This window comes from Capra hircus, chromosome 12 (assembly GCF_001704415.2).
Source record: "Capra hircus breed San Clemente chromosome 12, ASM170441v1, whole genome shotgun sequence".
In the NCBI taxonomy this organism is placed as follows: domain Eukaryota; kingdom Metazoa; phylum Chordata; class Mammalia; order Artiodactyla; family Bovidae; genus Capra; species Capra hircus.
This window is the reverse complement of record NC_030819.1, coordinates 14,752,504-14,777,963: the sequence shown is the minus strand read 5'-3', so window position 1 is coordinate 14,777,963 and position 25,460 is coordinate 14,752,504. Positions and strand designations below refer to the sequence as shown.

Genomic DNA, 25,460 nt, shown 5'->3' with positions numbered 1-25,460 from the left:
CTATCGTCCAGGAATCAGGACAGCAGAGGAAACAATGGAAAAAGAACAGAGCCCCACTTCTGCTGAGTGGGCTCGCTCCCATGTCCCTTCCAGAAGCCTCTCCCAATCAAATCTAACAACAAAGGGGTGACCTGGAGTGATGGGGGTGGGACAGGTGAGCAGGAGGGGGAACATGGGGTGTACACAGGTGGAGTGCAATGGTTTCATGAACACCCTGCTGCTGCTGCTAAGTCGCTTCAGTCATGTCCAACTCTGTGCGACCCCAGAGACAGCAGCCTACCTTGCGCCTCTGTCCCTGGGATTCTCCAGGCAAGAATACTGGAGTGGGTTGCCATTTCCTTCTTCAATGCATGGGAGTGAAAAGTGAAAGTGAAGTCGCTCAGTCCTGTCCAACTCTTCGCGACCCCATGGACTGCAGCCCACCAGGCTCCTCTGTCCATGGGATTCTCCAAGCAAGAGTACTGGAGTGGGGTGCCATTGCCTTCTCCACTGCCTCGGTATAATCTCCAAACTCAGAAATGAAGCTACTGGTGATGCTCTGAGTAGACCAAGACACCATGAAAAGTTAAGCTATCACAATTATTAGTTCAGTCTCCAAATCTAATTTTCCCTCAAGCATTTCAGAATCTCAGACTCTAAGACTTTGGGGGTTTAAAATGGAAGAATAAAAGTATGTTTGTCTCTAAGGTGTACTATAGAGTCATACAGTAATAACTAATATTTTTGGCATCTGGGGAAATTTAAGATGAGTGTAAATGAACAGAATTACATTTGTAACGGGAAATCTGACAGACACATCACTGGGCATGAGCTCCAGTAAATGTTTTCCCAGCACAGGAGTCCTCACCTTCTCCCTGGCCTTCAGTGAAACTGGGAATAATAAGGGGAGAGCTTTTGCCATATGATTTGCTGAAACTGCTCCCTAGGTATCATTTAGGCACCAAGGTGAATATTTCTTTTTTCTATCACAAGTGTTGTTTAGTCACTAAGTCATGGCCGATTCTTTTGCAACTCCATGCACTGTAGCCTGCCAGGCTCCTCTGTTCAAATGATTCTCCAGGCAAGAATACTGGAATGAGTTACCATTTCCTTCTCCAGGGGATCTTCCCAACTCAGGGACTGAACCCATGTCTCCTGCTTGGCAGGTGGATTCTTGACCACCGAACCACTGCAGAAGCCCATGCCACAAGGGTGTCACTCATTAAATTATAGCTATACTCTACTAGATGCGTCTATGGTGGAAAGAGTTTTAAAGAACAGTTCTTAAAGTATTTAAAACACAAAGTAATCAGTTTATGGGATTGTCTTGTGTGTGTTTTGGTTACTGGTTGCTCACACCTGTGTTACTCACACCTGTGTTACTCACACCTTCCCAGCCAGGGCACCCTCTTGGTGCCCTGCAGAATGCCACTTTCAGGAGATGCTCTCTGATCTTAAGAAGCCTCAGGGTTCTGTGTGACACAGATCCAAAATTACAAAGCATGCCACAGGTGCTTTTAACTGTGATAACATTTACCAATTCAACCATTTTCAAGTGGGGAGTTTAATGTTAAGTACATTCACATTGTTGTACAACCAACCTCCAGATTATTTTTGCCTTTAAAGCTGTACCCATTAAAAAACATCTTCCCATTCTCTGGCAACCATCTTTCTACTTCCAGTTTTTATAATTTTTTTTCACTCTAGGAACCTCATATAAGTGGAATCATATAGTATTTATTCTTTTTGTATCTGGTTTATTTCACATATCATGATGTCCTCAGGGTTAATCCATGGGTCAGAATTTTCTTCCTCTTCTAAAACTGAATAATATTGCATTTTAAGGATGTAATACATTTTGTTTCTCCATTCACTTTCAACATGGGCACTTGGGTTGCTTCCTACTTTGGCAGCTATGAACACAAGTGTACCATACACACTATCTTAAAGAATATATAAGATCCTGTGGAAGCATAGAGGGGCATTAGAGTTGACTGTGAAAATGATACATCCACCATCTAGAGATGGAGGAGAAGTGTCCCCAGGGTCTAGGGCAACATTCACACTGGAAGCTGGGAGGACAAGGTGCTCTGGGAGAATATACACAAGACAGAGGATGACATGGTTGGATGGCATAAAGGACTCAATGGACATGAGCTTGAGCAACTCAGAGAGATAGTGGAGGACAGGGAAGCCTGGCCTGCTGCAGTCCCTGTGGTCGCAGAGAGTCAGACACAACTTAGGGATTGAACAACAACAATGCAAGATCCAAGTGTAGGGGGTGTGTATGGACTCGAGGCTGGAGAGGAAGGTGGGGAAAGAGACTCCTACTGCCTTGTCTGTTATGGTTTACTCTCTTCTTAAAGAGTCAACCCTAGTCCCAGCTGAGGGTCCCAAGCTGAGTGTGAAAGGAGCATCACCAGTGGACATGGACACTGCCAAGACCACAAACCCTTCTGCCATCTCCCAGGTGGATCTTCCCCTGCTTCTTTCATTTTGTTTTCATCCACTTTAAGCAGGTCTCTGGACCCTGCATCCAGCTGGGGGCTCTGGTTCCTCACCCTTGATGGACTCATGATTCTGGACTCTTCTCTGATGGCCCCAAGCTGGCCAAACAGTCCCTATTTGGAGTGTACCTAGGGGTGAACTATGGTTCCAGCATCATCTTACCCAGGCCAGTAAGGATCAAATCTGTGCTAAAGAAAGAAGCAGTCCGTGGGTGACAGCAGGGGGATGACAGCTCAGTGTGGGTGAGTGGAAGACAAGTCTATGGGAAGGGCCAAGGGACAGAGGAGGCGGCTGCAACTGAAAGGTGTCATGGGAGGAGGAGAAGATTCCAGAAGCATAAAGAAGAAAAGATGGACAGGAAGGAGATATTGGAGAGTTATGGACAGGGTGAAGGGGTTGACTTCAGAGACTCCATGTGAATAATTGGGTGAAACATATAGTATCCTGGGTCAGGTTAAGTTCCAGCTCCAGGATCCATGGCCCACCAACCACAATGAGGGAGCTCACAACACAAAGAAGTGCTGGGATCCTCACTACACAGTTAGTTTCTAAGAAAGTTTCACCCACGATGTCATTGATCTAATCTGCATCCAAGAGGAACAGAGTTCCCTGACACAAGGACAAGGAAGTAAACAGCAGGTGTGGTGATAAATCTAGATTTTAAAGAGGTAAATGGCATAAACAAACCTTTTCTTTTGATTCAGTGCTTACGGTCAGGTCCTTCAATACCAGAGGCCCGTCTGAGCTGTACTTGAAATTCACATTGTTAAAGGCAATTATTCCGTTGTCGGGCCAGTATACTGGTGGACGAAAGTCAAGTTCCCATGGTCCTTCTTTCTCAAGTTCTGTATATTCAATCACCCTTTCTGCTGACATCATCTGAAAGATACATGACATCACATGGGTTAGGAACAGAGGGTCTGGTTTATGCATGTTCAGAGACTGTAAATGAGATATTTTGCTTTTTCATCTTGATATCTGCTTTTTTATGGTTAAGAATATCCCAGGTCTTATCATCCCCAAAGCACAGAAGTAGGAGTCTAAGGAGGACTTTGATGATATGCCATTTTCTTATAACATTTTCACTTATAGCTACTTCCTTTAACATGGTATTAAAACTAAAAACATCAGAAAGATGGTAAGATTTTATTGATCTACCTTTCACATCTAAATAGGCAAATAAGAGTTTTGTCAAAGAAAAGAATAATTATGAACACTAATCAGTAATGTGCAGCTACAGAAGGGCCCTGTGTCATTGATGAGCAGAATTGGACAGTCATCAAGCCTCATTTTAATTATTAATCACTTTCTACTCTATAAGAAGAGAGAAGTGGAAAGATTTCATTTTGATTGCTTTTCTCCCTTTAGAAGAAGATGTAAATATTCAAAAGAGGACAAATTTACATATTGATTAAGACCTACTAAACCACAATTCGACAAATTTGATGGCACATTTCGAGATGTAGCTTATCCTACAAGAAGGGACACCCACTAATTCAGGTGGTCAACAAGTAGAAATGATAAAATGGGAGATGGCTAGGAGATATGTTAATTAAACAACCAACCTTAAAATGTTAAATTTTACTTTTACCAAAAAAGAGAAATTACCCATTAAGGAACAAAAATAAACAAACTCCTAAGAAATTAACTTATATCCTCTTCAGGATTTTAGAACTTCCTTCCTACAGTGACATTTATTATCTTTGAAGACATCTTGTGAAAAATATAAAGCCTGCTGACATACACATAAGACTGAAAAAAGATATATATTTTATTTAGCATTAATTTGAACAGATGAGGAAGGATCTCAAAACCCTGTTACTACAATGTAAAAATAACAGCTTTACTACTTTACGCAAGAATTGCTTTTATGCCATTTAATGGCAAGGAGACTAGAAGAGGCTAAGAACATAATGATAAACATCACCATGTTCTCCACTTCGGTGCTTTGCCTGACACACCACTGGAACATCCTCATGAGTGTGAGGGTGAGAGACAGGACCAGGCCAATCTGCCCAGGAGTCCAAGCTAAATGAAGAAGAAGGGGAATAAAGTCAGTCCCATTCTTTTTAAAATTTTATCTTGTCAAAGTATAGTTGATTTATCTTTGCTGTACAGCAAAGTGATTCAGTTATATACATATTTTTCATATTTTTCCATTGAAGTTTATCACAGGATATTGAATATATTCCCTTGTGCTATACAACTAGACCTTGTTATATATCCATATTATATGTAATAGTTGACATCTGCTAATCCCAAGCTCCCAATCCATCCCTTCCCCATAGCAACCGTAAGTCTCTCCTCTATGTCTGTGAGGTTGTTTCTGTTACACAGGTAGGTTCTTTCGAGTCTTATTTTAGATTCCTCATATAAGTGATGAGCTTCCCTGGAGCCTCAGTGGTAAAGAATCCTCCTGCCAATGCAAGAGACTTGAGTTCTATCCCTGGATTGGGAAGATCCCCTGGAGAAGGAAATAGCAACCCACTCCAGAATTCTTGCCTGGGAAATCTCATGGACAGATGAGCCTGATGGGCCACAGTCCATGGGTCACAAAAGAGTTGAACGTGACTGAGTGACTAAACAACAACAACCACATATAAGTGCTATCATGTGGTATTTCTATTTTACTTCACTTAGTATGACAATCTCTACATCTACCCATGTTACTGCAAATTGCATTACTTCATTCTTTTTACATCCATTGTATATATGTATCACATCTTCTTTATCCATTCATCTGTTGATGGACATTTACATGGCTCCCATGTCTTGGTTATTGTGAATAGTGCTTCTATGATGCAGAAGGGTGCATGAATCTTTTTGAATAATAGTTTTGTCCAGATATATACCAGGAGTGGGACTGCTGGATCATATAGCAACTCTATTAGTTTTCTGAGGAACCTCCATACTGTTTTCCATAGTGGCTGCACCAATTTACATTCCCATAAACAGTGTAGGAAGGCTTCCTTTTCCCCACACCCTTTCCATCATTTGTTATCTGTAAGACTTCTTAACGATGGCCATTCTGACTGATATGGCATGGGGTCTCATTATAGTTTTAATTTGCATTTCTCTAATAATTAGCAATGTTGAGCACATTTGCTTGTGCCCGTTGGCCATCAGTATGTTCTTTAGAAAAATGTCTATTTAGGTCTTTTGCACATTTTTCAACTGGGCTTTTGTTGTTGTTTTTTAGTTGTATAAGGTGTTTGCCTATTTTGAAAGTTAAGCCCTTGTCAGTCACATCATTTGCATATATTTCCTCCCAGTCTGTAGGTTGTAGTTTCGTTTTGTTTATGGCTTCCTTTTTGATGCAGAAGCTTGTAAGTTTGATGAGGTTCCTTTTTTTTTTTTTTTTACCAGGTTGGGAAAGTTTTTAATTAATTATTTAATACATTGCAATTGATACAGAGACTTTCTGGCTTTATAGGTCAGTTTTCAAAATGTATATAACACATTGAAAAATACTCAAAATGATCAAAAATGAAAAAAAAAGAAACATATTTAGCTGTAATACCAGTCTGCAGAGTAAAATTAGAACATTTAAAAATGCTCACATTAGAAAAAAATATCTCAAATCAATGATCTAACTGTTCAACTACAGACAATAGAAATAGAAGAGCAAATTAAACTCAAGGAGAAGTAAGCAAACAACAATTACAAAAGTAGAAATCTCAATAGAAAACTTACAAACACTAAATAAGAATAATTAAACCAAAATCAGTTTCTTAGAAAATATCCATTTATTTTTATTTCTATTGCCTTGGGAGACTGACTTAAGAAAACATTGGTATGACTTATGTCATGGAATGTTTCACCTATGTTCTCTTCTAGGAGTTTTATAGTGTCATATCTTATGTTTAAGTCTTTAAGGAATTTTGAGTTTACTTTTGTGTATGGTGTGAGGGTGTGTTCTAACTTCATTGATTTACATGCAGCTGGCCAACTTTCCCAACACAGCTTGCAGAAGAGAGAAGTCAGTCTTGTTCTTAACTCCAAGCCTTCTGTCACTATACCCTTCTGTCACTATAACAGAAAAAGCCCTTTATAATATTTAAATCACCTGCATATAGTGATAGTATTACTTATACTTTTACTATCTATTCATTGAGACCATGATACAATGGAAACAAACCAGAAACCCCACTATGAATCCAGAAAGACTATTAAATGAGTTTATTAATCCCAACAGGATTGAGGTACACTTGACAGCATTATGCAAGTGAGAAATAATGTCATCATTCAAACTTTGGTCATTATGATTTCAAGAACCATCATCTAATTTCACGTTCTACATCCAATGCAGCTATAGGCAGAAACCACTGAAAACAAAGCAATGGATTCAAAGAGTCACTGCTTGAAAATAAAAAATACTACTCTCATTGTTCTATTATTAAAGACTGTGATTATGTGTTGTTGTTTAGTTGCTAAGTCATTTCCAACTCTTTGTGACCCCATGGACTGTAGCCTGCCAGGCTCCTCTGTTCATGAAATTTGCCAGGCAAGAATACCAGGTAGGTTCCCATTTCCTTCTCCAGGGGAATCTTACCAACCCAAAGATCAAACTTATGTCTCTTGCACTGACAGGCAGATTCTTTACCACTAAGCCACCTGGCAAGCCCCAAGTTTTTATTTATTTTGGCTCTTCCAGGTCTAAGTTGCAGCATGTGGAATCAGTGTTGTTAATATGGAATAATTACAGATGGTGAATTTGTGCCACATGTCAACACCTGTACATCTGGTATCCAAACAGTGGTGAAGACATCGTTCTTTCATATAAAGAATCTTTATCACCCCAGTGCACCAGGCACCTGCAACCAAGGGATCAGAGAAGCCTTAAAGCTAAAACCTAAAGCCTGAGGGTGGACAAAATGCTTAATTGTAAACTTGACTCTCTCCTCCCAACTACATAAGTCTGCTTGCTACAGCTATGTAGAACTTAACTCATCCAAAGAAAAAGAATAAAGGCCTCATCAAGACTCAAATGACTCCTCTATATGGGCCAAACTGTGGAATCACATGTTGCAAATGCTTTACTACGATTCATTAGAACCAATGGTTTATGATATTAGATAAAGTGGCAAGAGTTCAATTCAATAACTATTAATACACCTAGAAATTATAATCATACCACAAATAGTTATTCACATCTGTACTTACATTCCTGCAGAATCAGGGCCCCAAAGGCAACAACGATGACCAAGATGGCACAGACAACATCCAGACACATGGCAAAACATTGGGACATGGTCAAAAGCATGAACCAGCTCTCTGGATTTATGAACCATAATAAGAATAATAAGTAAGTGGAAAAAAAAAAACATATTAGCTGCTTTGAATGAGTCAGTAAAGCTACAGAAGATTTTTACACAACATAGTAGATCAGCCAAGTGACACACCCACATAACTTGAGATTCCAGAAAGCTAGGTCTTGACATCAGACAATATATAGGACACGTACACAGGAATCAATCCAGGTGCTTTATGAGAAACATCCACTGAAAATGTAAACCCACAGGTTAGAAACAGAAATGTGATCCTAATAAAGAAGATGGAGAAATGCTCTCATTGGTGCTTTTCTTGTGGCGCTGGGTGTCAGAATGAGGCTCATCCTCTCACAGGGTCACCTGTTCCCAGCTCCCTGATAGAATGTGCAGCTATACACTGCTTCCAGCACTGTCTGCACTTACTAGACATGTTTACTCTGAGGAGCTGGTATCTAAATGGCCATGAGTTAACAGAATCTGCATGTGGCTTTCAAAGTGCCATTTTATCTTCAAAATACAATAAAGATTGGAAAGATGGGTCTGAGTTTTACAGGCTTAGAGCACATTCTGAAATTTCTACCCAGGGGGGAAAAATTCACTGATGCAAAGTATAATACATATCAACTGGGTGGGAAATCAGGAAGTTATTTTCTGGGTGCCTGATGTCCTCTGCCGGCATTCAGAAGTTGTTTTGTGGAATTTACTCAGCGTTTAAATGTTCTTTTGATGAATTTGTCGAGGAGAAAGTGGTCTCCCCATCCTATTCCTCCACCATCTTAAGACTACCCCCAGGACATCTGCTGCCCTGGATGTTCTGAAAAGAGAGTCAGCAAGCTACAGCAGGGGTGGGGGGCAGGGGAGGATGGGGAGTGGCAAGAATAGCTCACCACTTGCTTTAATAAATAAAGTTTTATTGAAGCACCATCACGGCCATTTGCTGATGTATTATTTTTGCCTACTTTGGTGCTATAATAGCAAAGTTGAGCAGTTGCAACAGAGACAGTATGGCACACAAAGCCTACCATGTTTACTATTTGGCTCACTGAAAAAAATGTTTGTTGACTCCTACCCTAAAGGGACAAAGCCATAGGACATGGTGACAGTTTGACAATACAACCCAGTTAGGAGAGAAGTAGGGTGTGACAGGGGAAGAGGGGAGCTCAGAGGGGATGCTGAGAGGAGGGGTGGGGGAGGCGGGTGTGCAGGGAAGGAAACTGAGGCTGACACAGAAAGAGGTGCTGGCCAGCAAGACCACCTGAGAGGGGGTCAGGACCCTGAAGGGAGCACATCCCATCCTTTGAAATCATTTCCAGAAACTTACAGACCTGAGTGCAAGTCCTGGCACTTCTCAAACAGTTTCTGAAACTTTTGTTCGGCTTTGTATGCCCGGATGGTCCGGAGTCCCTGGAGAGAAGATGCTAAGTGGGAAAACACTGGGCTTTGTTCTGTGGAAGCAGAGGCAAACAACATAGACAGTCAGGGAGGCTGGATGTGAGGAAACCCACCACCTCCCAGTTTCTTTGGTTGCATGTCCTGCCAAAGGGCACATCTGGTGCTTCCTGGAGGGCTGCCTGGGGGAAGAGGGATGATGCCCTTTCTGGAGTGGATCCTCCACGTGACCCTCAAGCTCCTGCTCACACCAACCTTCACTTTAACAACCTGGAAATGAAAAATTCTCTTTGAACCTATCTTTGACTAAATTAAAATTGGAGCTAGTTTTAAAATTGGAACTTAGATTTTTCTACTTAGTAGATACAGACAACCACGGGAAACAGTACACTTCTCTTCTTGGCTTGGTTTCTAGAAAATTAAGTTTGCATTAATTTGCAGTCACTATCCATAGTCAAGGTTTCTGATACAAACACCTTTCCTTACATTTTTTACACTCATCCACATTCCTTTTTTTTGAATCTTCTCTCCTTATGATTTTATGTTAATAATGATTAGCTATATCTGTGCATTAACAATGAGATAAGCACTAGATAATTTCATCCTCTGTGATTACCTATAGAATAGAATGAGTGAGTGAAAGTCACTCAGTTGTGCCTCTTTGTGATCCCATGAACAATGCAATCCATAGAATTATCTAGGCCAGAATACTGGAGTGGGTAGCCTTTCCCGTCTTGTGGGGATCTTCCTAACCCAGGGATCAAACCCAGGTATGATTAACTGCAAATCGTGTTCCCCATTATTCTACAACTAGGAATTTGAATGTAGTAATAGACTAAATGGGTACTGAATAGATCCCCTTCTTTTGTTCTCCCAAAGTGATTATTTTCAGCATTCATTTATGTGAAAAGCCTTGGGGAAGGGGGCCACAATGTGGCATCACCCCAAGTACTGGTGATGATAAAGAGCAAATCTGAAAATAATAGGGCTTATCTTTTTAAAACACTTAACAACTTCAACTTATGTACCATCTTTGGAGTATGTGAGAGAATGTATTTTCCAAATGTATCACCTCTGACATTGTGAATATATTTCCTGATGCCTCATTTCCTTTTCCTAATCTTTTTCTTTCCTTGTCACTTCTAGTAACTCTTGGAGAAGAAAAATTCCCTATTTTCCTTCTACATTAATTGCAACACGATATAACATTTTATGTTAGAAAAATGTTAAATGAGTGGCTGCTATGTCAGGGAGTGTGCCATGAGCTAGACAGAAGCAGTCCCTGTCCTCATGGTGCTCACATTCGCTCTCCTTTTGCTGAAATGCAAAAGCTGCAGGTGACCCGCCACCAGCTCCATTTGCTTTAAGGGCCACACTGACTCACAAGGGCTATAGTATGAAATTACCTAATGTTGATCTAGGGAGAAATTCCAGAAGATAGAGTCTGGAGGATGTCAGAGGTCTGGGTAATTACAGCATAAATGGAAGCCAGCCTGCACTGCCACCCCAGCCTGAGAGCCCCGGTACTCACTTGCACATTCCAGGCCTTTGACATTTCCTGATGTATTTAGGAAATAGAGCTGAAGCAGGAAGAAAATGATGCCAAGGAGAGCCAGGGGTATCGCAGTCCAAGGAATCATAGCCACCATCACGATCACCATGCCAATAACAATTAGAAATGTCTGAAATAGTGAAGAAAGACATGGAGGCCTCCTTATGAAGGATTCTTTTCAAAGATAAACTTTAATAGATTTTCCTGTTAGGATTAAACTCCTTTTCTCAAAAGATGTGTTAGAATGACAGGAAATCTTTCCTATCCAAAGGAAAAAAATTATAGGTGCTCATTACAATATTTATTGCTGTCCAACACTATGATAAGAATTTTCTAGGCATTAGTTCTTTTGATACACTCAGTAACCCTATGAGGCAGGCATTGCTTTTTATTTTGGCCACGCCATGAATCTGGTGGGATCTCAGCTCCCTGACCAGGGATTGAATCTGGGCCACAGCAGTGAAAGAAATCAATCCTAGCAATCTTCACCACTAGACACCAGAGAACTCTCCTAGGCAGTACTATCTTTGATGGAAGAGAATATTTGAGACTCAGAGGGTAGTTGTTGAATCCCAAACTATCAGGAGTCAGTAGGTGTTACTGATACTAAACAGATGAGCAAGAAGATATCACAGATGAGGAATCCAGAAACCTCAGCTGTACATGCAGGGATAAGGAAGTGGTTAATTACAAATTCTAAGCCCAGTAAAAGGAGGGGGAAATGGAAATGTCAACCTTTAGAAGTGAGAATTCATCTTTCTTGGTTTTCCATCCCTAGTTAATATTCACTGAGTGCTGACTGTGTACAGGGCTGCACATTCAAAACTTCACATGTATGAATTTGATAATCCTTACAATAGCTCTATCAAGTAATAGTGTTATTTTACAGATTGAGACACTGAGGCACAAGAAGAGGAAAAACAACTTGATGGAGGCTGGAGACTAAAAAGCCTAAGTCATGGAGCCTGAGAGGTCATGTCTTGAGCCATTATGACATATTTAGGCTTGGTCCCAACATACAGCTAAGTAACATTATGCTAAGTATCTAAAATGTCCATTTCAAAGGTGAGTGATTATTACAACAGCAGATACTATTTACCAGGTGTTTGCATGTGCTAAGAAAGGCAATGCCAAAGAATGCTCAAACTACCACACAATTGCACTCATCTCACACGCTAGTAAAGTAATGCTCAAAATTCTCCAAGCCAGGCTTCAGCAATACGTGAACTGTGAACTTCCTGATGTTCAAGCTGGTTTTAGAAAAGGCAGAGGAACCAGAGATCAAATTGCCAACATCCTCTGGATCATGGAAAAAGCAAGAGAGTTCCAGAAAAACATCTATTTCTGCTTTATTGACTATGCCAAAGCCTTTGACTATGTGGCTCACAGTCAACTGTGGAAAATTCTGAAAGAGATGGGAATACCAGACCACCTAACCTGCCTCTTGAGAAATCTGTATGCAGGCCAGGAAGCAACAGTTAGAACTGGACATGGAACAACAGACTGTTTCCAAATAGGAAAAGGAGTACGTCAAGGCTGTATATTGTCACCCTGCTTATTTAACTTCTATGCAGAGTACATCATGAGAAAGGCTGGGCTGGAAGAAACACAAGCTGGAATCAAGATTGCCAGGAGAAATATCAATAACCTCAGATATGCAGATGACACCACCCTAATGGCAGAAAGTGAAGAGGAGCTAAAAAGCCTCTTGATGAAAGTAAAAGAGGAGAGTGAAAAAGTTGGCTTAAAGCTCAACATTCAGAAAACGAAGATCATGGCATCCGGTCCCATCACTCCATGGGAAATAGATGGGGAAACAGTGGAAACAGTGTCAGACTTTATTTTCTTGGGCTCCAAAATCACTGCAGATGGTGACTGCAGCCATGAAATTAAAAGACGTTTACTCCTTGGAAGAAAAGTTATGACCCAACCTAGATAGCATATTCAAAAGCAGAGACATTACTTTGCTGACTAAGGTCCGTCTAGTCAAGGCTATGGTTTTTCCAGTAGTCATGTACGGTTGTGAGAGTTTGACTGTGAAGGCTGAGTGCCGAAGAATTGATGCTTTTGAACTGTGGTGTTGGAGAAGACTCTTGAGAGTCCCTTGGACTGCAAGGAGATCCAACCAGTCCATTCTAAAGGATATCAGCCCTGGGATTTCTTTGGAAGAAATGATGCTAAAGCTGAAAACTCCAGTACTTTGGCCACCTAATGCGAAGAGTTGACTCATTGGAAAAGACTGATGCTGGGAGAGATTGGGGGCAGGAGGAGAAGGGGATGACCAAGGATGAGATGGCTGGTTGGCATCACTGACTCGATGGACGTGAGTCTGAGTGAACTCCGGGAGTTGGTGATGGACAGGGAGGCCTGGTGTGCTGCGATTCATGGGGTCACAAAGAATCGGACACAATTGAGTGACTGAACTGAACTGAAGAGTTCCACAAGCATTTCACTTAATCATCACCTCACCCCACAAGGTGATTTTATATTGGGAAATGATCTTGGTCCAAAAAAGCATCAGGTAGACTGGAAAGCCAAGTATAATATGATGGTGGAAAGCTTTAGGCAAGAATGCAAGCAACACTTAGCATCTGTCATGAAAGTGGAGTGAATAGTGGAGATATGTAGATTCACACGGCTTGGACCAAGGCCTCTGAAGGTTACAGACCTTAATTGGATACAAATCCATGATGGTTTGCACAAGGCCCAGAGTGCTATGGAAACACAGGGAAGAATATGTGAATACTTTTCTTAGAGGATTCTAAGACACTTCAGGAATGAATTTCACAGGCTGGTTTCTCTGTCAATATGAAGGCTTGCTTAAGCTTCTGATCTTTCTCCTAAGATGCCTTCCTCTCTCTGGGCAATCTTACTTACCTTCACAGATTTAACTACCACCTGCTCAGTAAAGAATGCACAGGTGCCCTGCTCATCCCAGACTCTTATTTCATTATCTGCAGTATGCCTCGAGGTCCTAAGCTCCCAGATAATTGAATTAAAACTGACAGAGCTGGGATTGGAAATCAGCGAGACTAAAATTTTCTCTCCTCACATGACTGAGAACGTTTTATACTTGAAATCAGGTAGCATCTCTCCCTGTCCCTCTTAAACATTTGAAAATATGTGACAGATTTGGATTTATGAGGGCTAATTAACCATGTGCTAAGCACACAGTGGGCCAGCCAGCTATGGAAACTAACCTTGACTTAGTTTGCAGCAGCAAACAAAGAGAACTCTTCACAAAACTCTAGTGTAATTAATAATCAGTCAAAATAGGATACTGATTTAGTGAGAAATTGCTTCTGGGGATAAATTATATACCTAAACCCACATGACACATTTAGAAAACAAGCTTTCAGAGGAGAAAACAATCAGATATCTGTGCAGTAAAAGCAGTCTGCCTCCAAGTCTCAGCTTAGTTCACATTAGTGAACAGGAGAAACCTTGCCCACAGGCTATGTGGTCTGCAGTCAGATAATCATTGCTGCATTTTTTCCGTGTGCAACTTTTGATAATTGAATTTCATTTCCATAATTAATACTTGGAAACCAAAAAGTTCCCACAAGCTTAGTCATTGAAAAGTAAAAAGAATTAAGCAACAGGAGAAACATCCCACATGAGCAACAGCACTGAATGAGATGAGAGCTGAAGTGACCCCAAATCATTCTTTAGAACCTCAAGTTCACAGGCAAAACAAAGGCTGAATAATCATCTTTTGACAGGAAAGAGTTCTCTGTAGGAGGCACTCTTTGTCTTAATCTTAAACCAGATACCCCTATATTCTATGCATCTCTGGTTTAGCACAACCTGCAGATCTTTCAGTCACACACTGTGCTGTGCTTAGGCACTCATTGTGTCTGACTTTTTGTGACCCTATGAACTGTAGCCCACCAGGCTCCTTTGTCCATGGGGATTCTCAAGGCAAGACTAGCAGAGGGGTTTGCCATTCCCTCTTCCAGGGGATCTTCCCAACTCAGGGATCAAACCCAGATCTGCTTTATTGCAGGTGGATTCTTTACCATCTGAGCCACCAGGGAAGCCCTGAACACATAATACCTTGCTTAATCTGTTGATTCTTCCCATGGATCACAGTGGAAATGAAGAATGATTAATTAAAGGATGACTTGATCTCTTCCCTAGCTTCCCCTTCACTAATCTTGTGAACAAGATGGCATCTGAAGAAAGAGCGTGAGAAGAAGACAAAGGTGCACACAGTGGGGGACGGTGATGACTCCGACCTCCATCTCCCTGGTCAACTGTAATTACTTCCCTTTTTCCCTTTAAAAACTTTCATGGTTGAGCAGACTCTTCAGAGGTAGTTTTTTGGGCATGCTGAGTCTACCATCTCCCCATCTCCCAATTGCTGGCATTAGGCTAAAGGCAATTATTCTTCCTACTAACATGTATGAGTATTGATCCTATAAGCAGTGAGCAGTGGGACCTGATTCCATAACATCTGGATAGAAGATATTTCTGTAGAGTTGTTTGCTTGCTTAAATACCTTAAGTCACAGCACTCAACATGTGAAAAGCTACCTATAAAAACAATTTCTGAGATGACTTTGATCTCATGCTCAAATTATTGGCTTAGATGCACTTGACTTTAAAGGCTTTGTATCTTCAACAACTCCTCTCTACTGTCCTAGTAAAGGTATTATTTCACCTTATTATTACATAGCTTTCTAAGTAACCGCACCTGGCTTTATCCAAAACAAAACAAAAATGTTGCAGTAAATATGTGTCCTTTGTAGTAATACAGTGCATAATTTCGCTCATCTAAGCTATCTCTCTATGAGAGGTGCTTGTTTCTGTTATGAAATGTGCTCACAGTAAAGGGAATCCACACCAGACATCTGGAAGGCACAGGGAGAACCACTTGCCCAGCATGTTGCTGCTTCAGACAAACCTTGACGTGACTGTGGAGCCACTTCTGCCCCAGGAGTTACTCATGTTAACTCAGCCTCCCCATCACAGCCGCCCCTTTCTCTCACAACCATGACCTTTGCTGAAGGTAACAAGCACATTGCCAGGCTGAAAGCCCACCCTTAACCAGTGTGAAAAAGCCTCGAAAAACAGGCACTTTACTATTCCTGTAAGAACTCTGACGGGACTGCTTTGTTACCTGGATTAAATCTTGAAATGTCAGGGGCAGTAAGTCATCCATACGCCCAATGTCTTTGCAGAAACGATTTAAAATTCTTCCTGAAAGAACAGGATATGAGAAATTACTCATTTCCCCAGTCACGCCCTTTAAGAGAAAGAATTCGTGAACAAATGAAAACAATATTTTTAAAGTACATATATATATATATTTAATATATTACAGAGTCATATGAAATATGCCAATGTCAGTGGTAAAGAAAGAGAAAATAGGGTGATACCTAGAGAAATAAAAATACCAAATGACCATCAGTGGGGAATTGAAATTGAGGCATTATTTTTTAAAAGAATTGGTGGGGGGAATCTCATGGCAGTATCAAGAAAGGTTAATGGATTTGAGAAACTTTCCTCCTTTATATCAATCCAACCTGAGACACCTACCAAGTGCCAAATTGGTAAACAGCTACAAAATACTTAAATTAATCCCAATTGTTACACTAATTTTGCTGCTGCTGCTGCTGCTGCTGCTAAGTCGCTTCAGTCGTGTCCGACTCTGTGCGACCCCATAGACGGCAGCCCACCAGGCTCCCCCATCCCTGGGATTCTCCAGGCAAGAGCACTGGATTGGGTTGCCATTTCCTTCTCCAATGCATGAAAGTGAAAAGTGAAAGTGACATCACTCAGTCTTGTCCGACTCTTAGTGACCCCATGGACTGCAGCCCACCAGGCTCCTCCATCCATGGAATTTTGCTGATACTTATTAAATAAATATAGTTACAAACTCTCCGATATATTTTTTCCTTAAAAAAGTTTATAGCACCTTACATTTTGAAAAATTGTGGATTCCTGCCATTTCCAAGTTGCGAGCTAACTACAGGGGTAATAAATTGTTATTTTCAGAGGTACAGCAGGTGGGACAAACACAGACTCACGTTTAAGCATCCAAGAAGATCAGAGGGATATAGGTAGGAAAACAGAAATATTTCTTAATGACTAAAAGATAACTTATCATCATTGATTTTATTTCCCTTCTCAGAATCCATGAAAACAACATATTCTAAAGATTGCAGGTTTGGAAGACTGTCACTGAGCAGGATCTCTGATAAAAGCTATGGAGCATGTCCACTGGAAAATGCCCACATGCAGTGTTTTATGACTTGGGGGGATTCTTAAACCATGAACCACAAGAACTGGGGTGGCCAAGAGAGATGTGGGCCAGGTGAGAACTGCTCATTCTGGGGGAACAAGACACCACCTGTCACTTGGCTCCTCCTGTCACAGGAATGTACCCCTAAAAAGTACATGCACTTTTTCTCCAAGAAGGGTATTTTTCCTGGCCCAGTGCACCTCAAATGCCCTTCAGGGCAAAATACAGTCTGTAGTTCCTATCTTTGGGAGAATTATAACTTCCAAAATTTGAAACCTCTGTCATGCAGCAGATCTCTGAAACATTAGACGGTATATGGAAACTACTATCACAAAAATCCTCTGAAGCTTTACAAGCTATTTTTGGTTTTCTTTTTCATTAAATATTTATAAGCAAGTTCTACAGGATGACAGAATCATTGCATTTCAGAGCTTCAGGCCTTTCAGACATGATCGAGGCTGAATGCAAGACTCAGGATAAGTAGATGCTCCCTGCCTAACACACACAGCTACCTGACAGCCAGGTGTTCATCAAGTAAGTGCTGTCTTCACTCAGTCTCTCTACGCAAAGCTACATATTTCTTCACCTATCTCAATGCCATTATACATCCTAAATGGTAAGTTATGACATTTACATGGTTAGTTTACTAATGCTAACTGGGCAGTAGCTATAGGAGAGTTGTATTTATTCTGTTGCATTTGTTATGCCTTTAACAGCTTTTAAAATATAATCTACAGCTTATAAGAACTGACCAGGAATCTCATTTTTATCCCAGGTTGGTTTAACCATGTTTTGCACAAAAGGAAGTTTTTAAGTATCAGATTGCCCATGTGTTAGAAATGCAGAAAGACTACCTGGATTTAACCAGACAGAACAAAACACAGAATGTCTCTAAAAACATCCTGTAATAAAATTTGAAGACTTGACAATCTAAAACTGCCTTTGGTCAACTTTAATTTCACTTGTGAAATTTGTCATTTTTCATAATTTTTGAAAAAGCTGAATACATAGGCATTCTACATTTTAACCAGTTATAACCATTTTAAAAAATATAGTAAGTTCCTGCTACACTTAAAAAGTACATCCACTTCTCTGGAATAATCCCAACGTTCATTTTAAATAGAACTTATAACTTTATAAAATTTCCAGCTGTCTATAACACAATAGACCTGTAAGAAACTTTTGCCTTATCATTTTCAAGCAAAAAGTAAACCAGATGTTTGGTGCTTATATGCAAAACCAAGCTCTCCCTATGAAACCAAATTAAAAAGAACTCATGAGTGAAGCAAAGCCCTGATGAAAACAGAAACAAAGACAAAACAAGCAAACAAAGAAAAAACATGCTGTGGATTTTTTGTGGCTTATTTGTCTTAGTCATTTGTCCACTTTTCCTTGCATCTGGGAAATCACACACATCATTTTCCATTCCCAGTTGTTTTATCAAATTTATAAGATTAATTTGGATTTTACAGAAGAAAAAGACCAAAAAACCCATAACATTTTATCAGGTCACTTAATCAAAAAATCAGTTAATGCCAGCTATTTGCTATGCATTTCTTTAAATGCTTTACATGTATTAATTCTCCTCATTCTTGCACACAAAACCATTGAGATTATTATTGTACTATTATCGCTACTCTCCAGAAAGAGTTGAGGTCAACAGAGGTTAAACTTGACAAAGGTCTGTCTCTTGGTGCCTGGGATGGGATTCACATTCATAAGATCAGTTCAGTCCAGTCGCTCAGTCGTGTCTGACTCTTTGAGACCCCATGAATTGCAGCACACAAGGCCTCCCTGTCCATCACCAACGCCATGAATTTACCCAAATTCATGTCAAGTCGGTAATCCCATGGGGAGCCATCTCATCCTCTGTCATCCCCTTCTCCTCATGCCCTCAATCCTTCCCAGCATCAGGGTATTTTCCAATGAGTCAACTCTTTGCATGAGGTGGCCAAAGTATTGGAGTTTCAGCTTCAACATCAGTCCTTCCAATGAACACCCAGGACTGATCTCCTTTAGGATGGACTGGTTGAATCTCCTTGCAGTCCAAGGGACTCTCAAGAGTCTTCTTCAACACTACAGTTCAAAAGCATCAATTCTTTGGTGCTCAGCTTTCTTCACAGTCCAACTCTCACATCCATACATGACCACTGGAAAACCATAGCCTTGACTAGACAGACCTTTGTTTGGCAAAGTAATGTCTTTGCTTTTCAATATGCTATCTAGGTTGGTCATAAGCTTCCTTCCAAGGAGTAAGCGTCTTTTAATTTCATGGCTGCAATCACCAACTGCAGTGATTTTGGAGCCCCTCAAAATAAAGTCTGACACTGTTTCCATTGTTTCTTCATCTATTTCCCATGAAGTGATGGGACCAGATGCCATGACCTTCGTTTTCTGAATGTTGAACTTTAAGCCAACTTTTTCACTCTCCTCTTTCACTTTCATCAAGAGGCTTTTTAGTTACTCTTCACTTTCTGCCATAAGGGTGGTGTCATCTGCATATCTGAGGTTATTGATATTTCTCCCGGCAATCTTGATTCCAGTTTGTGCTTCTTCCAGCCCAGCGTTTCTCATGATGTACTCTGCATAGAATTTAAATAAGCAGGGTGACAATATACAGCCTTGATGTACTCCTTTTCCTATTTGGAACCAGTTTTGTTCCATGTCCAGTTCTAACTGTTGCTTCCTGACCTGCATACTGGTTTCTCAAGAGACAGGTCAGGTGATCTGGTATTCCCATCTCTTTCAGAATTTTCCAGTTTATATTGATCCACACAGTCAAAGGCTTTGGCATAGTCAATAAAGCAGAAATAGATGTTTTTCTGGAACTCTCTTGCTTTTTCAGTGATCCAACAGATGTTGACCATTTGATCTCTGGTTCCTCTGCCTTTTCTAAAACCAGCTTGAACATCTGGAAGTTCACGGTTCACTTATTGCTGAAGCCTGGCTTGGAGAATTTGAGCATTACTTTACTAGTGTGTGAGATGAGTGCAATTGTGTGGTAGTTGAGCATTCTCTGGCATTGCCTTTCTATGGGATTGGAATGAAAACTGACCTTTTCCAATCCTGTGGCCACTGCTGAGTTTTCCAAATTTGCTGGCATATTGAGTGCAGCACTTTCACAGCATCATCTTTCAGGATTTGAAATAGCTTCACTGGAATTCCATCACCTCCACTATCTTTGTTCATAGTGATGCTTTCTGACGGCCACTTGACTTCACATTCCAGGATGTCTGGCTCTAGGTGAATGATCACACCATCGTGATTATCTGGGTCGTAAAGATGTTTTTTGTACAGTTCTTCTGTGTGTGCTTGCCATCTCTTCTTAATATCTTCTGCTTCTGCTAGGTCCATACCATTTCTGTCCTTTATTGAGACCATCTTTGCATGAAATGTTCCCTTGGTATCTCTAATTTTCTTTAAGAGATCTCTAGTCTTTCCCATTCTGTTGTTTTCCTTTATTTCTTTGCATTGATCGCTGAGGAAGGCTTTCTTATCTCTCCTTGTTATTCTTTGGAACACTGCATTCAAATGGGAATATTTTTCCTTTTCTCCTTTACTTTTCACTTCTCTTCCATTCACAGCTGTTTGTAAGGCCTCCCAGACAACCATTTTGCTTCTTTGCATTTCTTTTCCATGGGGATGGTCTTGATCCCTGTCTCCTGTACAATGTCATGAACCTCTGTCCACAGTTCATCGGGTACTCTATCAGATCTAGGCCCTTAAATCAACTTCTCACTTCCACTGTATAATCATAAGGGATTTGATTTAGGTCATACCTGAAAGGTCTAGTGGTTTTTCCTACTTTCTTTAATTTAAGTCTGAATTTGGCCATAAGGAGTTCATGTTCTGAGCCACAGTCATCTCCCGGTCTTATTTTTGCTGACTATATAGAGTTTCTCCAGCTTTGGCTGCAAAGAATATAATCAATCTGATTTTGGTGTTGACCATCTGATGATATCCATGTGTAGAGTCTTCTCTTGTGTTATTGGAGGAGGGTGTTTGCTATGACCAATGTGTTCTCTTGGCAAAACTCAGACATGGGGTAGCGCCTCTCAGCTGCTGACCCTGACTTCCCACATTCAGAATAGCTGACTCCAAAGTCTGTTTTCTTTACCAAGGGTCACATGGATCCCACATGACACAGTGGTTCTAAACCACTATTGAAAAATAAAGAAAAACCTTTCAATTTAGTCTGGGTAAAGTCTAGAATCATTTTAATTTGCTGGTTAATTTTCAAACTTTAAAATTCACAATTCTTTAATAGAATCTAATAATATAGATCTCATTCCAGTGTAACAGTCTAATTCAAAAGGAGCCTTTCTCTCTCTCTCTCACACACACATCCTACTCTGAATCAGTGTTACTTAAAATAACTGTGCTTCTTTCAAAAGGATCTTGACTGTGCCAGTGAAGTGACTGGCACAGCTATTACAAAGCTCTGTCCTAGCAGAACTGAGACATTGGAACATCTTCATTTTCATCTCAACTCCATGTCCATTAATATATTTTAAATGTATACTGATGACAATCAAAGTTTCCCCTCTTATCTGACATCAAATTAAAAAAAATTGACATAACAAGGGAAGAGAAAAGATGAGGTATGTTTTAAAAATACTCAATGTTTATCCAAAATCTATAAGGTACTCGTGTTAGTACCTAAGACTTCAAACCTTAATCTCATCTAGAAAGCAGTCATTGGATACAGCAAGAACCAAGAGAAGACATACCTGAAAACTAGGCCAATTAAGCATGAAACTCCCATAGTTGCTTTGTGAAGGGAGATGGGAGTGGTTAGAAAATTTGGCACCAAAATGAATTAAACCTCCTTCAGCTTTTAGAATTTCCCATTGTATGAGTGAATTCTACTCACCTGGTCTAAAACATTGGACAATTTGTTAATAAAACTAGCTGATCTTGTAAGATAAACCACTAATTGTCTAGGTTACACAGGTGCTGCCTTTTATACCTTTTGTTAATCTGGCTATTTGTGTCACAAGTGTTTAGTTAATCTTAAATCAAGGAAAAAACAGTTTTCTAGTAACACTGATGACTCATCAATTTGAAATAGGTATTTATTTTCCTTGCATTCACAGGGCTATGTCAAGACTAACATTTAAAAATCAGCATTCCTCCCTTTTACCACTTAAGGGCCTGTAGTTTATAAAGTAAAATAATTAGGTATCAAATATTTGATCCTCCTAAGATTCATCTTCAATGCACATTAAATCCCAGGGAAATATATTAGGTGTTTGGCAGTTTTGTCTCCTTTATTGACAGACAGCAGAACTTTGGCAATTTTATTTCTTTGACTGACAGGAAGCAGAACTTGGATGCTTGACTGACAGACAACAGAACTTTATGGTTCCATGAAACAGCTTCCGGTGAACTAATATATGTGGTTTTCTCTTCATGACATCACATACCAGAAACAAAGTCTACCCTAAATTATGTACTACAAAGTCTACTCTTGAAAACAAGATGGGAAAGAGTTCAATTTAATCTACCACTAAATGAGTAGGTAATTGATTGACCCAAACCTTTTGGGCAAACTAGGCTTATCTTTGTGGTAGTTATTTCGGCTTGAACTTTCTTGAAGGAATGAAGTCCTGCTAATAGATATAGGAGGGGGAAGCAAGATAAACATTAGCATGCTGGCTGCTCTAAGATCAGTGAACTTGAAGATTTAAACTTGGTCCCAAATTCTTGAATAATAAATTAATTTATGTCTAGAGAAGCCTATAGGTCTTGAACATGAAGAACCTGGCTAACTGTGGTCATGAGACCTCAGAGGCTGAGACAATAGAAATTCAGTTCTTTTTAATGCTCCCAACTTTACAAGTGTAGTTTTCACATTAATAGGCAAAACGGAGCAACTTCACAGCCATAATAGCAAGGGCTCCTCCAGTCACTTCCTTGTTCTAACTTCCTAATATAATGAGATCTGTGTGGGCCACTGCATTTTACCATCCTGTGCTCCTCACAGTGCCTGGACCAAAGAACATGCACTGAATAAATCTACATAAGATGCTGCCCTCAACATTCTTATTTAATCCTCACAACAGTCTTGTGAAACAGGAAGAGCAGCATCTCCATTTCACAGGAGATGAAGTTCCCAGACACCATGTCATCATTGTCAGTAAGGCACATTAGGCACTGACCATGTGCTAAGCACTGTGAATGTATTAACTAACTTGGCACAATGATAAAGAATCTGACTGCCAATGCAGGAGATGCAAAAGATGCGGGTTTGATCCCTGGGTCAGGAAGATGCCCTGGAGTCAGAAATGGCAACCCACTCCAGTATTCTTGCCTAGAAAATTCCATGGACAGAGGAGCCTGGTGGGTTATAGTCCATGGGGTCACAAAGAGTTGCACATGACCAAGTGACTGAGCACAACAACAATGCCCACAACATTAAGATCAGTTAGGTGTGAATAGAATCCTCATTTTACAGAAAAGAAAACCAAAAAATAGAGAATTTAAGTAACAAACACATATGTATTAACATAACTATAAATAGTTATTACTATTAATAACTAGCACCAGTACTGAATCCAGGCAGTTGGCTCCAGAGTCCATACTTTTAAACCAAGGTAGACAACATCCTACTTTGAGATTTGCCTGCCCAATAGTGTCCACCTGCTTTGGCCTACAGTCCTGTGGCTAGTTGATGAATAAGCCAAGGCTACTTCTGTCTGACCTCCAGCCCACATCCTGTAACAGGTCCTGTCAATTATTACTTGCATATACAAAGCCACCTTGGGCCTCACAAAAAATCTAACCAACTAGACAAAGTGGGCATGTACACTGATGAACTAACTCCTCAAAGAAACCTAGTATGGAGGCTACCTTCCAAAATAGGATAGGTGAAAGACACAGAGTGGAAACATCAACCACTGGGAAACCTCCAGGGACACTCATATTGAGAAACTTACTACTGAGGATCCACCTGCTACATACCACAAAGCCTCTTCTTACATGTCACCAAGTAAGGAAGTAAGTGTTAGTCGCCCAGTCATGCCCAACTCTTTGCAACCTCATGAACTGCAGCCCACCAGACTCTTCTGTCCATGAGATTTTCCAGGCAAGGATACTGGAATGGGTTGCTACATGTAACCAAAGTCCACTGTAAAACTATAGGGTTAATTTCATTGAAGAGGATATTTACATTTCATCAATCTTCTAATTAATTTATCATTACCATTTGAGATAAACCTCAAAGTGTCAACTTATGCCAGAAGCTCTGTGATTCCAGAAATGGATAGGAAATGAAAGAAACACACAGCTTGTCTCATGGAGAGAGATTCCATAAGAAGGTCCTTCTTAAAGAATAACTTAGCTTGTGGGCTGTGCTTAGTCACTCAGTCCTGTCTGACTTTTTGCCACCCCATGGACTGCAGACCACTAGGCTCCTCTGTCCATGGGGATTTTCCAGGCAAGAATAATGAAGTGTGTTGCCGTGCCCTCCTCCAGGGGTTCTTCCCAACTCAGGGATCGAACCCAGATCTCCCACAGTGCAGGTGGATTCTTTATCATCTGAGCCACCAGGGAAGCTTAACACCACATAACACAGCCAACATTTTATTTTTTAATTTCTTTTTTAATTAGAGGAAAATTGCTTTACAATATTGTTTTGGTTTCTGCCATACAACAATATGAGTTAGCCATAATTATACATATACCCCCTTCCTCTGGAGCCTCCCTCCGTCTCCCCATTGTACCCCTCTAGGTTGTCACAAAGTGCTAGGCTGGGCTCCTTGTGTTTCATATCAACTTCCCCCCAGCTGTCTATTTTACACATGATAGTGTATGTAGGTCTGTGCTACTCTCCTTCCCCTGCTGTGCCCAGAAGTCCATTTTATACATCTGAGTCTCCACTCCTTTCCTGCAAATAGGTTCATCAGTACCATTTTTTTTAGATTCCATGTATATGCATTAATATACAATATTTGTTTTTATCCATCTTTCTTACTTCATTCTGTATAACAGGCTATAGGTTCATCCACCTCACTACCACTAACTCAAGTAGTCAACAACATTGAAACACATTTCCATCAAATGTATGGTGTTTTGTATGCCAGGCCACAAATGGGTTCCTAAATTTTTCTGCAAAGTGAACATTTATTTTACCACAAACACAAATTGGAATAAAAGCTTATATGCTTCTACATTCAGATTTTCTCTGGTAGGAGGAAAAATATCAGCTTTTTATAGAAAATGGATCAACACAGGTCAGTGATTTTCTTCCAAGTATTTCCTCCATTTTCAAATATAAGTTATAATAAGGCACCAAATGGGTTTGTTGGCCATTTTTACTGAGAAAACTTGGTGTCTGACTTACCTATTGAGTTTCTATCGAAGAACAATACCAGAGAACTCAAAATGGACTCTACCATTTTGTTGTGCAAAATTTGTGAAGACTGAACAAGGATGTAGAATAACAACAGAGATCTTGTGATGCCGAAAAGGATGGTAAATACATTTAAACCTGAAATAGAGAAACATCACTCAGC

General features: G+C 40.3%; 1 protein-coding gene across 1 annotated transcript in view; it reads right to left on the bottom strand.

The window, feature by feature from the left end:
• LOC102173859 (multidrug resistance-associated protein 4-like) overlaps positions 1–25,460 on the bottom strand; it is a 180,169-nt gene that overhangs the window by 22,431 nt on the left and 132,278 nt on the right. The window contains 7 exon segments of the mRNA XM_018056299.1: positions 3,175–3,366; positions 4,415–4,515; positions 7,651–7,761; positions 9,083–9,202; positions 10,678–10,828; positions 15,820–15,899; positions 25,289–25,435. Coding sequence (XP_017911788.1) covers positions 3,175–3,366; positions 4,415–4,515; positions 7,651–7,761; positions 9,083–9,202; positions 10,678–10,828; positions 15,820–15,899; positions 25,289–25,435 — 902 coding nt within the window.